Source organism: Caloenas nicobarica, chromosome 5 (assembly GCF_036013445.1).
Source record: "Caloenas nicobarica isolate bCalNic1 chromosome 5, bCalNic1.hap1, whole genome shotgun sequence".
NCBI classification, from domain to species: Eukaryota; Metazoa; Chordata; class Aves; order Columbiformes; family Columbidae; genus Caloenas; species Caloenas nicobarica.
In genome coordinates, this window is record NC_088249.1 from 5,775,460 (window position 1) to 5,793,481 (window position 18,022).

Sequence of the window (18,022 nt, forward strand, 5' to 3'; positions counted from 1 at the left end):
ACGGTGCCTGAAATAATCCCAGAGGGAAAACTTGTATGCCATGAGGATAGGGGTGGGAGAGGAGGCAGGAAAATCTGTTGTCTGTGTTCTTGGAAGCCTCTTCTATCTCCGTTTGGATACTGTCAGCTTCTTTTACACAAACATTACAGCATCCAAGGGGAATTAGAAATACTTACCCATGACCACAATGTCAGATCGTGGGTTTGTCAGGAGAAAGCAACGCAAAAGCAGGACCTTGGACCCGCTGCTTTCATTTTTGTTTCCGCGTGCTGATAAATGCCTCCTAATGCTGGAAAGAGGTAAGGCTGGCTGTCTAGGTGGAATACAGGAAATTTAAAAATCTTACCTCATAGATATGAAATGTTTTTTGGATCTGTAAAAGTGCTGCGTAAGTACTAAGTAACAGCTATTGTCTGCTGTGATGTCTCTGAAGTTAGACAGCAGCTTCCCTTTTATACCAGTCTTTTATGAAGTGGCTGGGGAGCACTCAGGGCAGAAACAGAACTCTGATGCTACTGGTCAGATGGTTTTTAACTGAGATAAAAGGTTCAATTTAACCAATATTATCTTCAACAAGATTTTTTTGTAAATGCACCTTATTCCAACATTAGTGCAACTAGGAAAGGCAATACTTTTCACTGGTAAGTTTTCATAGATTTTTATCCCAACCTTTTTGCACAGATCTGTGCTGTACGCAGTGTGGTGACCACACCGTCATCTGCACAGGGCTGAGCAAGCTGGAAGCCCGTGAGCTCAGGAGCCTGCACGGCCACGCAGCTGTACTTGCATCGCAGGGGGTCACAGATTCAGAGAATCATTTCTGTTGGAAGAGATCATCAAGATCATCAAGTCCAACTGTAACCTAACTCTGGCACTAAACCACGTCCCTAAGAACCTCATCTACACATCTTTTAAACCCCTCCAGGGATGGTGGCTCCACCACTTCCTTGGGCAGCCTGTTCCAATGCCTGACAACCCTTTCTGTGAAGAATTTTTTCCTAATATCCAATCTGAACCTCTTCTGGTGCAACTTGAAGCCATTTCCTCTCATCCTATCACTGGTTCCTTGGGAGAAGAGACCAACACCCTCCATGCTACAGCCTCCTTTCAGGCAGTTGCAGACAGCGATAAGGTCTCCCCTCAGGCTCCTGTTCTCCAGGCTGAACCCCCCCGGTCCCTCAGCTGCTCCCATCAGACTTGTTGGCAGGACAGATACAGCCTGTTCGTAGCCGGAACATCCACCCAGCTGGTGTGGTTGCACGGCTTGACCAGATTTCAGCCGCTTTCAGGTGGCAATGTGTATTGTAACTCTTATGCTTCCATCTAACCCTTTCCCCAATCAAGGCAGACCAAAATCCAGTTTATAGGAAAAAGCCTTTACCTAAAGGTCAGACAGCAGCTATAGGGCAGGAACAACGGCCAGTTGTGGCTTTTTTTCCCCTGTTGCTCAGTGGAATGTGATTCATGTTGCCAAAGCCTGTCAGCTAAAGTTGTAATTTTTGGGAAACGAAAACAAATGAGCTGTGTCATACAGCTGCACAATCTCCTTGAGGTGCAGATCCGCTGGCTGGACACAGACCAATGCAGTCGTTTTGCCACACAAAAATACGTCCTAATGCTTGCGCTTGGCCCAGTGTATAGGTGAGAGACGCATAGGAGAGAGCCAGTGCTTTGAAACCGATCTTGATGAACCCAAAATAAGCTGCCAATATTTAATGGTGAAGATAATTAGCTATTGGAACAACTTACCTGGGCATATGCCTGGACCTTTATGATCTGAAATCTCTAAGTCGAGATTGGACGCCTTTCAAAAGAAGGTGCTTTGGCTCAACCGCCGTTCCTTGGGCTTCGTCCGGGAACACAAAATGTCCTGACCTGTGCTGGACGTGAGGTCAGACCAGCTCAAGGATGGACAGCGTCTATATGCTGCTCCTCTTCCGATGTTCTGCTCTCTGGGCCACCACAGAGTGGTGTTTTTGCAATACCGCACCTCACAGAAAGGTCCTGGCGTGGCTCGGTGGCTTCCCCGTGACACACACCCCCGTGCCCACCATACAGGTGCTGTGCTGACCAGCCAGCCTCCCACCATTAGGCAGAGCGCCCTCGCAGTTACCAGTTGATTATCTGAGAGTAAACGATCATCGTGATCCCTTCTGACCTCTGGCACCTTGTGAACCCCACAAAGAGAAGACGACAAAAGAAACACTTCCATCCTGTCCTCCTGGGAGGCCCCAGAGATGGGCATCTGTAGCAGCATAAGTGGTGGTGGGGAAAGAGGCTTGTGGTGAGCTCGGCCCATTTGTCGGGAGCCTTCCCGTGTCTCTTGGCCAACGTCGGCGCAAGTTGCCCTCATTAAAAAAGTGTCAGGAATGCAGCAGTGGCAACCCTGCTAACAGCGAGCAGCTGTTCTGGTGATGCCCTCCAGAGATGTGGCTCCTGCAATCTGAGCTGCTGCCTTTTTTCCACACACGAGTAATTTCCCAAAATATTTATCATAGTTTTGATCTTTGCCTGAAACTGAATTTTCTTTTCTATGGCTGGAACAGCATTGCTCTGGATTTGGAAAGGCTGAGACTTTTCACTCACCAGCCGAGGGTGTACACGTGGAGAATATTGGTGTGTCTTTCCCTTCAGTGTGGTTAGAGACACAAATATTGTTAAAACCTTAAATCTAAAAGTCTTATTTAAATGTTAATCTCTTACAATGGGTGTAACATGCCTACATAAATGTAGTTATAAAGTATAATATTTTAACGAATTAGAATAGTTTGTGAATTGACAACTTCTAGCAATGTAAAAAGGCCCTACATTTGTATCTTAAAAAATAATGAAGTAGCATTAGAGCTGAATTTTTAACCTTTCTTTGAATATATATTTTTTTTTAAATGGTGGTTGCCTGCTTTGGATGTCGCAGCGATAGTTTGTGGCCCAGAAATACCAGTATGCTAACCATGGACGTTGGAGTGACTCATGGCTGACTTGAGAACTTTTCTTCCCCATGGTTCGCCTTCGGGCGCCTGTCACCAGAACGGGGTCGGCAGCGGCCCCGTCGGGCTCCCGGGCAGTGCCGAAAAAGGCCAGAACTCTCTGTTCTCATCGCACGCACAGAGAACAGTTTCAGTGGAAAACTCGAGCTGCTGATATTTCCATAGAGATCGGCCTAGATCCACGGCGGTGCTTCTCAAGGGTTTATGTCTTCAATTTTCTTAGCTATTTTCTGCAACTCTCTAAACAAAAATATCCACGCTCCAAATTCACAAAGGTCACTGTCCTCAGCCACAAATTTAATTAAGAGCTTTTCTCTTCTGCTGACTTTTTTTTTTTTTTTTGTCTTTAGTTAATTTTAAGCCAGTGTCCCAGGTTGGGAGCCTTTAGTTTGTCCTTGCGGGAGCAGATGCGTTCAAGTGGGGGGAGCTCAGCTCAGTGAGTGATCACCAGTGGGAGCCGGGGTTATACACCACATTACACTGTGGAAAGCTTCCCATCTCCTGTTGCAGACAAAATGTCTACAAAAACAATACTACTTCTTTCCTAAATTCCTGCATTTTGCAGATGTGAAGCTCAGTTTCTTGCAGGGGAAGCCAGGCTGTTTTGGGGGAGCTCACAAGGCTCTGTCTTTTTGCTGCTGCTGCTAATTTTTGTGAGCACCGTAGAATACAGTAGAAAATTGAAACTGTGTGAAAGATCAACAAATCAGTGTAGAATGTCACGCAGCAACATCTGTTAACTTTGGCTCTATCTCATATCCTCCTGACCCCTCCTTTCCAGCCACAAGTCTCCTGTTTTGTGAGAGCTCGGAGTGATAGGGACTTGGAGGGGGGCGGGGGAAAAAACATCAAGCTGTTTCTCAGTGGTCTGAAGGGCTTGCAAAAGTACCATCTGGAATGAAAGTTTTTATGTTTGTGTGTTTTTTATATTTTTAGTTATGAAACGAATGGGAATTTGCTGAATGAATTAATTGTATTGCGCTGTAAAAGTCTATCTTGAGAGCCATTATATACGGGAGCCTTACGAAGCCTGCAGAGAGAAATGAAAGCGGCTTCCCTTTCTAATTAGGGCTTTCAGGAAATAATTGATTACAGAATCAAGTAGGGTTGCTCAGAGACATTTGTTTGATATTAACTTCTGATAAACGAAATTTTTACCTAATAGTAATTTTACTAGTGACACTGGGAGCAGCTGCACTCTCTAATGGTAAGCCTGCCTTCAAGAAACTTCCCCTGTTCCTCCTACCCTGTCCAAACAGTTATAGCTAATGAAACATTACTTCCAAACTGTAGATCCCAGTAAAAAATTAAAATTATGAAGAAATGAGTGATAATAGTAGACAGTATGTTCTAAGCGAGATGATCTTTGTTCTGGACCAGGTTAATGGTACAAGCTTGTTCTTGCACTGTGCTTTAAAAAAGACAACCCAAAACCTTGATTTGGTATGTATAATTTTTTTACCTTTTTTAATTTTTTTTTTTTTTTCCCCTTCCCCAGGGTCAGCATATTTCGCTAGCTCCCATTCAAAAGCTGGAGGAAGCTTTGTATGAGTATCAGCCTCTGCAAGTGGAGACATACGGACCGCAAGTTCCAGAGCTTGAAATGCTGGGAAGGCTGGGGTAAGTAACACAGCAATTTTTAATTCCTATTTCACGGCATGATAGCTGGGACTGCTACCATCTTCAGTGCCAGCACGTAGGGGTCTTTTTTTCTTTTTTTTTTCTTTTCTTTTTTTTTTTTTTAAAGAATCTTAATGAAATATTAGACTTCCTGCCCAACCAACATTTTGTTTGGGTGAATAAGCTGAAATTTTTGGTCCTCTGGCCTTTATAGATCTATTGAGGGCTGGACTGGATTGCATTAGTGTTTTTAAGGTTGTCCTTGGCAGTCGTAGTGAAGTAGCTGTTCATTTTCAGTTGCACGGTATTAAAAAATAAATAAATAAAAATCTGGGGCTTAATTTACCCAGCTGTAAGCCAGTAAAAATATTAAAGTTGGGCTGTTTGCCATGGAAAAGGGTAGATTTACTTGTCGACTGCTGTCTGCAGTCAAACTACGTTTGTGAGAAATGAAGCACAGAGCTTAACTTTGTCAAAAAATATAATGCAGGGCTGGTCCAGCAGCTTGGCGGCATCGTGGGGTGCAGCCGCGTTTGGAAGGGATTTGGGGAGCCTGTTGTGCTGGGGCACTGGAGGCTGGGGAGTCCAAAAGTGACGTGTCTGCTCGCTAGAGATGTTTGTAGCTGAAACGCCACCTGAAAACGTGTAGCTACTGGGATAGCGAGTGTCACCCAAGTCATCACGGCCTGAATTTCAAGGTTACCGCCACTTGCAGTGGCTGGAAGATTGCGTGGCAGGGTGAACGAACAGACTGGCAAGGCAAGAAAGAGTTTCGAAAAATAACAGTTTGTGTTTGACTGTGCAATATGGGAAAACTGAAGCCACAAAGTACTGAACAAAGTTGAGACACTTTTAATATGCAGTTTCAGAGACCACTGAAATCCAAACAGGAATCCCATCTAGTTCACTGGTGCAGGAGAAATTGTATCTCATCCAGAAAATGATGGAGGTAGATAGACTTTTTTTCAGTGAGTAAGCAACCTAATGGTGCTTCAGAAAATGTAAAGCTGTCTGGAATTGAGGTTGTTTCCATTTTTATTGTTTCTGTGTCCTTCTGATGCCCGTAACTTTTATTATCTGATATCAGGCTTCTGAGACCAAATGTTAATTAGCAGTTTAAACTTGGGCAGAGCTGGACTCAGCCTTCACCACCTTTTTGGATGAAGCACAGCTGGTAGGGACCTCCAGTTCCAGGGGAGCTTTGGGACCCTCTCAGCCCTGAGTCTCATCACAAATAATAATGTTTGGGGGGGAAAAAAAAGGCGAATTGTACACAGAGGATTCCCTGTCCCTTCGCCCATAAGGTGAGTTCTGGTGTCCAGATCCGGCAGGAACCCTGTGCTATCCGTGTCCATCCCACGGAATCGCACGTGACACCGGTTTCAAAGCTACACAACACCTTGCAAAACAAAATCCTTTAAGTACTGCAGTTGCGTTGCGACTTCTGTGTGCGAGCGTATTTTGGAGAGCAGGGTTTGGACACGTGTGTCACTTTACTTCGCCAAGTAGAATGAGTTCCCAGGGTCGTTATGCTCGGCTATGGAGGCGATGAAAGAGTTCAGAGCTGGGGGTGCTGGGTGGCCGTGATGGGTGGGTTGGTGGTGCCCACCAAAAGAGTCCTGAGTCCTGGGGCTGTTTGCAATTCCAAAACAAATACATTGATGCTGTGGGTTCCCAGCTAGTACAACTCTAACCCTATTCCATGGGGTGCCTGAAATACCTTAAACCATGCAAGGCAAGGCCGTTGGTTTATGTATTTGTGTTTCTGTGTTTATACGAACTCATGCGCATTTCCTGTTGATGATGAATGCTGCGCTCATGGGCCTCCCTCCCCGCTTTGGGGGTTTTCAGGCAGCTGCAAACAGCTGCCTGGGTGAGGCAAAAGAACTGGGCACAATGTTATCCCAGATTTTTAGTTTTCTTTTCATTTGGACTCACACAAGGACAGGTTAAATCTAAACTTTTTTTTTTTGTTTGTTTCTTCCTCTTTTCACGTTCTTGTTAGTAGTTTTGCTGTCTGGCTATTTATTGCTGCTAAATAGTTCCCTCGAATGTGCAGCCTGTTCTCATCTGGGTTTCTGGAGGCAGAATTATTGCAAAGACACTGCCAGCCTGGAGACTTTGAGTTTATTTCTGGTAGCATAATTTCTTGACTCTTTTTTTTTTTTAAGATACAGTTTATTATCTTCAAAACCCCCAGTACAATGGGCTTTTTGAATATTCAGATCTTAACCTCTTACCTTCTGCAAGACTCACTATAGGTTTCGGTATCAGTGTTACTTTTCTTTCTTAGTAAACTGCTGTAACGAAGGAGACAACCGTCAAGGTGGTTTCTAGCAAAGAGTAAGAAAAAGGATGAATCCTTAAGGGATTATTTAGAACATTTGTTAGGGATCATTTATAATTACAAAAAAAAGCACGTTTTAATGTGACTTGTATTATTTTCTCATTAAGCTTTACAAAAAACTTTACATGCAGTCCAATAAACTTGAATCTGCATTCTCCCACTGCTCTTCTGGATGGATTTTGCATGTTTTGCAAAAAAGCAAAATTACGTTCAAACTGCTTTTAGAAATTTGTTTTCGGTTTCTCATGGGGCTGTAAATTTTCTTTCTGCATACTGCAGAAAAGGATTAACATCCATATGATGCATTTTTTTGCTGTTATGTTAGAAGTCTGAGAATAGTGAAGAAATGGACTTTTTTAAAAACACAAATGATTGGTGGAATGTGCAGCGGTTTGTGTCCTTCAGGTCCACGCCTCCCACCCTTTTTTCTTTTTAATGAAGATTTTCTGGAAGTAATGGAATTAGGCAATAATCCTGAATTACATGGCTTTCTGGTAGCAATATCTCTTACACTAACTTGCAGACAGCATTTAACCTTCTGGCAGGGGTAGTGGGGCATTCTCAGAGGAGCCTCTGATGGAGGTTCCCTTGACCACACATCTGTGAGGTTCCTGCAGAGAAGTCTCCGTGGCCGATGGTCCCATGAATATCCATTGAACGGGCCAGGTTGGTGCTGGTTTGATCTGGGTGGTGAAGGTGACTCTGGGTGCTGAGCCTATGAGGCCAACTCCTGCCTGTCTCAGCTGTCACATGGAAACATCACTTGGTAGGAAGAAGGGGAGAAGACATGGATGAGAGCATCTCCCAAACCTGCAGTGGTGTCCTGGGAGAAGAGTGGGGTCTGGGATGGCTGTAATGTACCCATCCTGGAGGCAAACTCAGGGCTGATAGTCCTGGGTCTATGTGACTTGATCACTGCTCTAAATTCTGACGTGTTCTGTGACGGGCATTGGGAAATGGTTTCTGGGTGGAGTTGAAGGCAACCTGCTGATGGGACTTGGGCTTGGAGTTGTCTTATCAAAGGCCTTACTGGTACTTCCGCCATCACCAAAAACAGTTGGGTTGGTGTAGTTTGGCTGAAGTGGAGTGTCAGCTTTAGGTTCAAATCAATCCAAATCCATTGAACTGCCCAGGTCATTGCAAGGCTGGGATCTACTGTGGCTTTTGGGGAGGAGAGCTGTGTGGCGGAGAGATGGACCAAGAGCGCCTGGCTGCTTGGGCTTTCGCTGATATTACTTTACTTTGAGGTTTTCTAAGAGGATCAAAAGAGGCCTGTCTTTTGGGGTGTTTTTGTCTCTTTTTTTTTTTTTTTTTTTTTTTTTTTCCCCCATGTGTTTTAGCTGAGCACACTGAAATCGTGTGGTTGGAGGTCTGGATTTTTCTTACTGCAAAACAAAAGAAAGGAAAAATGTAACAAGGTGACATGCCGAGTAGTGAAAGACCAAAACAGGATGGGGATGGAAATTAGTTTGTTGTTTTTAAAATGTATGTTTGTTATGTTGTTTTGATTAAAAACCAAAAAACCTCCTGAGGTCCTGAAGAGTGTAAAGACATTTTTGGTATTAACTGTAAGTACGTACAGCTACAGGGGCGGCCACACCGTGTTTGCACACCAAGTATTTACAGCTGTGGAAGAGCCATACACAAGCTACTTAAAAACTGACTATGAATTGAAAATCTGCTTCTGTGATTACCATTTTGGGTAAAGATGTGCGAACTTCATGTCTCAAAGTTTAGAAACAGTCTCTTGTAATTCCGAGTGGATTGTACTCTTAGCAAAGCGCCAGCCCTATTCTCACAAAACAGACGTGATTTACAAGTAAGATTAAAAATTTCTGTTTGCACTCCACTTAAAAATCCTCTGCCATAATAGAGAACTTTTGTGTAGACCTTGTAATCAAGTCAAGCCTGGACTGCTTAAAATAAAGTTGTGTTTGCCTACTTAACTTTGGAGAGGTACATCCTGAATAAATATACATGTATTTAAAAATCGAGTTTGCTCTAAAAATCTTTGCTTTTCTTTAGGGGAAAATGTGACTTTCCTTTGATCCATCAACTTGTTTCCATGTATAACCACATTGTTAGGAGCACTCCAGTTAATTAGTGTTTTGTTTAAATATGATGCAAAAATAAAGTTCAGTGGTGAACGCTAATCTAATGAGGATAGGTAATATATTTTGATAATTTAAAATGGCACTTTGCTTAGATTTAACTTTTAGGAGTTGAGGGTAAATACTGAAGCAAAACCAGAGTGCTGTGGAAGTCTGTACATACAACAAATGTGATTTAGTCCACTACGTTTTTTGTAAAGAACAACTGGATTGATCCGTTCTTTTTTTGTTCCTGGTGTAGGACAGCTCGATCATTTTAAACATCGAATTAAGACGAGGAGGTTGGATTTCATATCTGTTAGAGCTTTGTTAGCATTTAATTTTTTAACCTTCATTTAAAGTGGAAAATTTCTGCATATTTCTTTGTTGTACAGTGTTGTAGTGTAATTTGAAACATATGTAGAGTTCTGGCACTTAATCTAGAAATGGCTTGTGTAACTTCTTTGCTGTCAATCATAGTGATTTTTTTTTTTTTTAATTAAGTGAGGCAATAGTGAGGATGCTTTCCAAACTCTTCTTAAACCATAGTTGATCTGGTCTTTGGCTGAATTAGTTTTTACTAAAACCCCCGTCAGTGTCTACATTGGGTTCAAGACAGTGAAATAACTGAGAATTGATTTTGAATGGGTGACAGGACCTCTGGGCTTTAAAAGTTGTAGCAGGTGATCTGTCACATCTGTTCTCTTTGTCACTGCGGCATGCAGATATTTCTCGAATCTCAGAAAAGGAGAAAAGCCACAAATGAAGGGCTTATTTGATCTGCTTTGGCCCATTGGTTTTGAACACTGGCTTCATTCTGCTCCTCTGAATAGAGTACGGTTGCTCAATAAGCTCAGTCGTCAGAGTCAAAAGATTGAGTAAGAGCAAGGAAAGCTTGGCTTGCTTGGGAGAGCATGCAGAGAGCTGCACTCCTTGCAGGAATTCTCTTGGCTACCAAGGCATATGGTCCGAATTTCCCAGCGTCTCCCGTTGCAGGGCCTGATCCTCAGCAGAAGGATTTCTGTCGGCCGCAGCGCGTTTTGAATCGGGCATCTAATGAACGAGAACTGGTGGGTGAGAAGTGATCGTTGCTGTAACGACACAGCTCCATTTGCACACAGCCTTTTAAAGGAAATGTTTTTAGCTCATTTTATCGTGAATAATTGAATAAAAACCTGTGTATGACACTAGAAGTACCAGGTGGGTACATTTTTTTGGAATAATGAATATGGCCAAGCGTGCTATATTTTTCAAGAGGGGATGTAACAAGGAAATAGAACCGTGTGTAAACTGTCTTCATTTTGTTTGATATAGAAACTCCCTTGCATTGCTTTAGCATCTTCCAGAAATTCTACAGGTTTCGTCATAGGATTTTGGAAGGACGCAAATTTAATATAGAGGAGGTAGATTAGCACCGGTTTTTCCAGCTGAATGAAAATTGAGGAGAGGAGCACAGCCCCTAGTAAGTCTGAAATCTTACTGTTTAAGAAATCAGCTTTCTGGCAAAAACGTCTATGAACATTTCAAACGACACCCTGTGGTATATGGTGTTTTGCATGGAGCTCTTCTGTCAAGGTCATTAGCAATCGAATATATTAAGAGGGGACTTGCTTATGAAACGGAGAGTTTTGCTTCCTGCCCGCCCACCTGTGGGTACAGTGTGGGTTCTGTAACTGTAAAAGGTCTCAGGAGGGTTATAAAAGCAGAGAATATGGAAAATATATAAAGAAACAAAGAAGGAAGCCTGCGTACACCATGTAAAGTTGGCTGTAGTTGTATATATACCACTAAATTAACCTCCAAAGCTGGCCATGACAGCAGAATGTCCGTAGTAATTGTTTTTGTTGGCGTTTGGCTTCAAAATTAACTCATCGATCTAACACGAGTCTCTGTGCTCAGAATACCGGTCTGGTAATGTTTTTTTACTTTTTTCATGTGATCATGGAAAAAATATGTTTCTGCTCGAAGCAGTTGTCAAACAAGCTTCTTTCATCGACAATCAGACACAGGGCAGCTGAGTAAGGCTGTTTAGTCTAGAATAAATACTCGAGAGATTACAAGGTCGCTGTAGGAAATGTAATTATACCATTTATTCCAGAATAGTCTTTTTGTAGTGTGGGCTTGCAGAATACTAAATCATGCATTTATTAAAATATATGTAATATGAAGAAAAAAAAATCAGGATATTAACATGAGGAATGGAGAATTGTCTGGCAAAGTGTACTACAGGATTAACCAGTAAATATTTTAAGTTGGGATGGTAATATCGGCTTTATTATTGAGAATTGGTAGGAGGTGAAGCCTGAACTGTCCCTGCAGGTGTAGGGGTGATGCTGCTGGGCAGGTGCTGTGTGTTGGTGGGTGTAGCGTGGCAGGATACACCCTGCAATTGTGGGGGCAAATGCTCTATTTTCTGAACTCTTTTGTGTCTCACCAAATCAAAGCCTCGTTACTACCAGCCACTTAAAAATATCTAATGGTCTGTGATGTGTGATAGCTCTTATCTGTTGTTGAAAGCCCTTCTTTGCTTTCATCCTTCCTTCATCTCCTGCATTGATATCACTATTGATGTATGGTTCTCCTCTGACTTTGTATGTCCTGCATTGGTTTAGAAAAATATATTTTTGTAGAAGTTAAGTTTTAGATCTGTTGCTTCTCTGAAATTGTATGGTAAGTTTGAGGTCAGTAGTTTTTATGCTCAGTGTTTCCTTTTTCTTTACTTTTTTCCTTCCTTGCCTCTCCTGCACTCCCTGATATTGCCCTTCCGAGACTTTCTCTGACTCCTCAGCCAGATGTCTAATTTCACTGGGAATTGTGTAGTCGCCACAAGAAAAATGATACGTTTTGCACGTGCAGGAGAGATCTTTCCTGCTTATCTTTTGCTTCAGCAACAGAAGGGCCTCGGTGTCCTCACCTTTTGTAGTGGTTCCCAGGACGGAGCACCCAGATGATTTATTTAAGCCTGATGTGTTGGGCTACGGAGGTAGGAGCACCTTAGCAACGAGGAGCAGTGTCTGAGGGTGGCCATGGGGAATGTGGGAGCTCCTTGAGGACCACTGCTGAGAGGAAGAGCTCCTCCTCTTCATCAGCATCTGAGCATCACTCCTGCTTTGTATTATACTTGGAGTAACTTCTTGCCATGACATCTCTCTGCCGTTCCTCATAGCCGAGGCAGTCCAGGCAAATGCTGTCACAGTTTTCTGAAGAGTCTGTCTGCATAGACATATCATTTAAATTAGCTCTGATACAGTTGAAGTACGATGGTGAGGAGCATCCTGTTTTGAATATGCCCTCTAAGGCAGTTGTAAAAATCCATTTTAGTAAAAATACAAGACGAAAGTCTGAAAAGAGGAAAAGTGTCTTCCTAGACCCTTTGACACTTGTTTTAAGAAAAGGGAGTTACATATAATGAAAATGTTTAGACTGAGTGGGACAGCCAGTAAAATAGACCCCTGAAGAGGAAAATAAAGCCAGAAAATATGCATCTTCTCGACTCCGACACTGTTGTAAAGCAGCCTTCCAAATGAAAATTGTTTCCTCAGGTATCAAATGGCTGGAAAAGTGTATTACAAGTTTTTCAGAATGGCAGAGAGCAGGATGGGGGATTCTTGCTTGAGGCTTTATGCAGCTCCTCAAGCTGTTGCTCAGGATTCTTTAACCCCCTTCAGATAGCTTTGCTGCAGCTTCATTCTTGTTGAGTAGTATTTCTCACCGTGATCACGAATCAGCAACGTTCAAAGCTTCTCTGCGGAGTGCTGAAGGGGTGGGAGTGAGGGATCCCTTCACAGAGGAGCTTGCCATCTGCCAAAGTCAGTATTTCCATTCATAAATTTGATCCGATGTGTGTAACTGATCTCACACCTGATGTGATGGATGGCAAGATTTTTAAGGGTTGGGCTGGTAGTCTCTGTTTTCTTATTTTGATAATGACCCTGATGTCCCCCAGATTAGATCATGCTGGAGGAACTTTTTGGAAAAGTGGAACCGGAGAACTTTCCTTAGAGGTAATATTAGTAGTATCTGATCCCATGTGTTCATTTCTTTATTTTTTTCTCATTTCCTTTTTTTAAAAAAAAATAATCCAAGCCTTACACACGCACAAGAATTGGAGTTTTTGTCTCCCTCCATTCCAGCAGCTGGTGATTTGTTCATTGATTGGAGACACACTTTGTGAAGCAGCAGAGATTTTAGGGCTAACTAAGACTTTTGCTGCTGCATGAAAAAGTGTGGTTGGATGGGGAGGGGGACCCTTAGAGTGCCTTGGTTGCCAAGAAGCCTGCACTATCCAAGGCTGGAACAGCTCTGCTGGGAGGACAGGCTGAGAGAGTTGGGGTGTTCAGCCTGGGGAAGAGAAGCTCCGGGGAGAACTTATTGTGGCCTTTCAGTGCTTAAAAGAGGCCGATAAGAACGATGAGGACAGACTTTTCAGCAGGGCCTGTTGCGACAGGACAAGGGGTGATGGTTTTAAACTAAAGGAGGAGAGATTCAGGATGGACACGAGGAAGAAATTTTTTACAGTGAGAGTGGTGAAACACTGTCCCAGGTTGGCCAGAGAGGTGGTGGCTGAACCATCCCTGGAGACATCCCAGGCCAGGCTGGACGGGGCTCTGAGCAACCTGAGCTGGTGCAGATGTCCCTGCTCATGGCAGGGGGGGCACTGGATGAGCTTGGAAGGTCCCTTCCTACCCAAACCATTTGGTGATTCTATGATAAGCTCACACCTTATTAGCCACCAGAGAAGCTGTGTGAGAGTGAGACCCCTCACAGATGTCCTGGCTGCCCAAGAAAAGCTTCAGTGTGAGCTTGCAAGCCTCTGCAAGACCAAGCCATGGGAAGCCAAGCTGCATTAGTTCTCGTGCTCATGGCACTACTTAAAAAGAAAGGAGTGGAAAACTTGAAGCTCTTTGGATGTTGGATACGGGAAGATGTCCAAGGACAGGTAAAAGGTTACTAGCTGCGGTGTGTTTTGTAGTTATAGACTCGTGTATATTGGGTCAAGGGAGTAAAAGAGGAACCTAAAGCTTTTGCAAACAAATAAAACCCTAAAAAGCGCAGCTGTTGTTAGCTTCAAGTGTTCCAGACCCCTTTTATTCATCGTGAACACTAACAACATGAGGTGCTTTTAATTCAGAGTCTCTTAGATGCCAGTATTTGCAGGGTGGGGATATAATCAATGGATTCTCTAAATACTACTAATTTATAAGCCTCCACTGCTTTCATTGCAACTCACCTCCTGTATCAAAGGATTGAGATGTCACCCGGTTGCTTGACACCCACACTAAGGTGGCTGGCGATGCCGAAGCTGGGTTGCGGCGCTGCCTGCACGGTGCTTTGCCTGGACCAGTTCACCCGCAGCAAGACCAGTAAGCCAGCCCAGTTACACAGCGCGTGGCAGCCCCGCTCAGCCGAGGGAGCGGGAACTGGTCCCTGAAGGGACAGGGTTTGTGAAGATTGGTGGCACTAAACATACACCTACAGAGGCGATCATTAATTCAGCCTTTTTAAGAACACACCCTTCTTTTTTCCTCTCTCCTGGGTTAGGGACATAGTATGTTTTGTATCATGCTCTATGGCTTTGACTTTATTTTTTGAATGAGGCTGCTTAGAGGGGGTTGAGGAAAGTACCTGCAATTAAGTTGGTTGGCTGGAGATTATATATACACATTTAGGAGCTGATTTTCATGGCTTTGGTTTTAAAGCCTTGGTAATAGTTAGTTGAAAACTGTTCTAGGTAAACAAGCCAGGCGTCCAGAAAGAGTTGAGTTCTTCGCTTCTCTCTCTTCCAAATAGACGCATTCGAGTTAGGCCACATTTCTAATAACAAAATGAGTTTTGAACAAAATCGGACTTCACAGGTGAACTATTGCTCGGTCTTGAAGGTAACGCCACCATATTTTTGTTTCTTTACCTAACTGGTATTAGATGTAACAACATAAATCCTTTTCAGTGGGAGAGGAGAAGGGGAGATGGTTTTCATTTGCCCTCATTTCCTGCGAGACATAGTTTCTAAACAAGGCCCATATTTACACAAGACAATACAGTTTTACATGTACTAGTATATTCAGCACATTTTAAAATTGTTTAGCCAGCCCTCGGTATTAAATACCTTCACAATAAATGTGTTTAATAAAAGTAGATGAAGTTTGAAATAATTTTTGAATAATTTTACAGTAGAAACACCAGTTAAATCAACCCCATCGCAGTAATAAATGTCACAAAAACAATTAATTATGCTTGCTTGCCACTGCAAAATCAATTGTGGAACTGTTCTTCTAAAACTGACTTTTACATTACTAAATCCCAAACACTACACTTCTGTAACTTGTCAGAATCAGGTTTTGGTTAATAGATATTTTCAGTGATGTAATGGGAACTTCTGGCGTGGAGTCAGAATATAATGGACTGTGATTAATGTTTTAATAAGCACTTTTCTTCTACTTATGATGCAGCAGTGAAATGGTTTCCTGCTTAGATTGATAGAACAGCAGGTGTGCGTACATACTTTTTTTTTTCTTTCAGTAAGAATAAGTTTTTCAGTTCTTCTGCTTGAAAAATGTTTTTCCTTGAGTCAAACACTGCTGATTTGGGGTTTTCAGTTTGTTTGTTTTAAATGTAGCTTTTGCCGATATTTGTCATTTGGAAGTGGAGGGTGCCATGGGAAACTTTTCAGTACTTAACATAATTGCTTTGCAAAAGAGGAAAATCGTTAGTTTAAAAATAGTTTTTGATATATTGATGTTTTCTTCAGTGGAAGGATTTGTTTAAAAATAGTGTTGAAGTAATTCGAAAGTGTGTAAGAACAAAGTACGGTGTTGAAAATATTAGCAGGTTAGATTTATTATTTAAGTTGACGTAATACACTTGCTACATGCTTGGTTACTTTTATACTGGAACTTATTGTGTTTTTCTATATTTTAAGTATTTCTACCAAAAAAAAAAAAAGGGTCTATTTTAGTCATTCATTTTAATACCCCACCAATCCAGATTAGTTGCAGGGGTAGATTTTTTTGGGTTTTTTTTGCTGATGGATCCAGTCAGCTGCTGTCCTGATGGAGAGGTGGTGTTTCTTCTAATATGCTGCTTAAGGGGAACATGTTCTCTGTGCTCTTAATGCCGAAGTGATGTTGGGTGGTGGTTGCTCACTTGCTGTTCCTCTGTGTACCTGCAGAGCACCAGGACGACCTTCTGTCAGACCAGGTAGTCTCTTTTCTTGCCTTCTTCTTTGTCCTTGTAGGCTGGATAGTACCAATGCATACGCCTGTGATGAGGAGAAGAGGGCAAACCCTGTAGAAAGCGGAGGTCCCGTGTCTTGGCTATTGCTGGCCTGTGTCCAGGCATCTCTGCTCTCTTATCACAAAAAAGTTGGGTCAACCTTTCTGGAAGGATAGAAACGTGCTGTGGTCCTGGCTCCGATACAGATGGAGTCTGTTGACATTACCAGAGATTGAAGATAACAGGTAGTTTCTCCATCTCTTTGTTCTTTCCCCTAAACCTGGGAATCTTACCGACTCATCTGTTCTCAGGAGCATCGACCCATGCTTTAATTTTTCCATCAACTTTGGAAAAAATGCAGGTGTCAGCAATTTGTGGGTTTAATATTTATTGAAAATTTCCCTGAAAAACTTTATACCATGGTTTTATGCCAACTCTGTGTACTGCAGTAGTATCTGCCCCGCGTAGAGAAGGTTCTTGTGTTTTTCCTTTGTTTGCTACCGCCGCATTTGTGTAGTTCTCCCTTAAAAATATGCAGAAGGTGAGTTCTGGCTGCTATCTTTATTTCCTGACTCTCTTCCAGAGTTCATGAGGAAATGCTTATGAATAAAGCCAAAAAAAAATCTACACCTCTTCTCCCCTTCCTGTCATTAGAAGGTTCCCTCTCTCTTCCTCCTCTTTTCACATTTAGGCCCTGATGGATTGGGCAGACTTCTTGCTCTGTGGTCATTGATTCTGTTAAGTGTCAAAAAGTATTCCAGAAATGGGAGAGGAGATCAGCACTCTGAGGCCATCTCAAAACTTGGAAGCATAAAGGCTCTGCTGTTCCAGGCTCCATTCAGTGTACCGTTAATTTTGGAATGAAAAGTCCCACAGATACCGAGTCTGCAAACAATCTGAAATATGGAAAGAGAATCTTGGTGGGTTTTTTTTTTCCCACTTGTTCCATGATGTAGGTGCATCCTGCTCTTTTTCTGACCAGAAGAAAAGCAAGTATTTGTGGGAAGGTGTGACTACAATAGGGGAGTTTGTTTTCAGGAGCCTGCTGTGAATGAGCAGTACTCTTCCTGAAGTCTCCAGGCCATAGGATGCTTATTCTTGGTCTTCTGGCTTTTGTCTAAGAGCAGTCACTGGAGTTACTATTTTTGTGAAACTGCTTCTCCTGTTCTCTCTCACCCAGAAGCGATCTATAGGCTTCTAGCTCTACTGTATTCACTCGATTTATTCAGCCCTTAAATGTGCTTGGAAAAGCACAGACCAGCAGAAGAACATAGGAAACTGGTGGTGTCCAATACCGCAAGCATCTGAGCAACCAGCAGTGCCGTAACAGCTGGTACTAACCCTGGAGGGGACAGCAATGATAATTCAGTGCAACCATGCTCCTCACCATTTTCGTGAGTTCTTGTAGCTAACGCTGCCAGACTCCTTCCCTGCCTTCTCGTTTTTGGCTCTCGTGTCAAAAAGCTGTTCTGAAAAATTCCCATTGAACCTGCTTGGGTGTTGAGGGTGGCAGGTTTAAAAATAAGTACAAGCTCAACGTAGGTCCAGTTCTGCTCCTATCCCTGGCGGGGGGATTTATGATGGGAATAGGATTAGGCCTCCGGAAGTGCCTTTAATGTTCCAACCCTTGGGCAGTTTGTGTGGATACCACTTGCTTTTGGAAGATGGATGAACTGCGTGCGCTCACAGTTACTTTCGTACAATCGAGGCGTGTGCTCAGTGTGGCTCAGGGATGTTTGCAAATGGAGCAAAGGGATGCGGCTACT

At 42.9% G+C, this 18,022-nt stretch overlaps 1 protein-coding gene across 1 annotated transcript in view; it reads left to right on the forward strand.

Annotated features, from left to right (window-relative positions):
- MNAT1 (MNAT1 component of CDK activating kinase) overlaps positions 1 to 18,022 on the forward strand; it is a 126,071-nt gene that overhangs the window by 83,523 nt on the left and 24,526 nt on the right. The window contains exon 7 of the mRNA XM_065636273.1: positions 4,486 to 4,607. Coding sequence (XP_065492345.1) covers positions 4,486 to 4,607 — 122 coding nt within the window. The remainder of the gene's footprint in view (positions 1 to 4,485; positions 4,608 to 18,022) is intronic.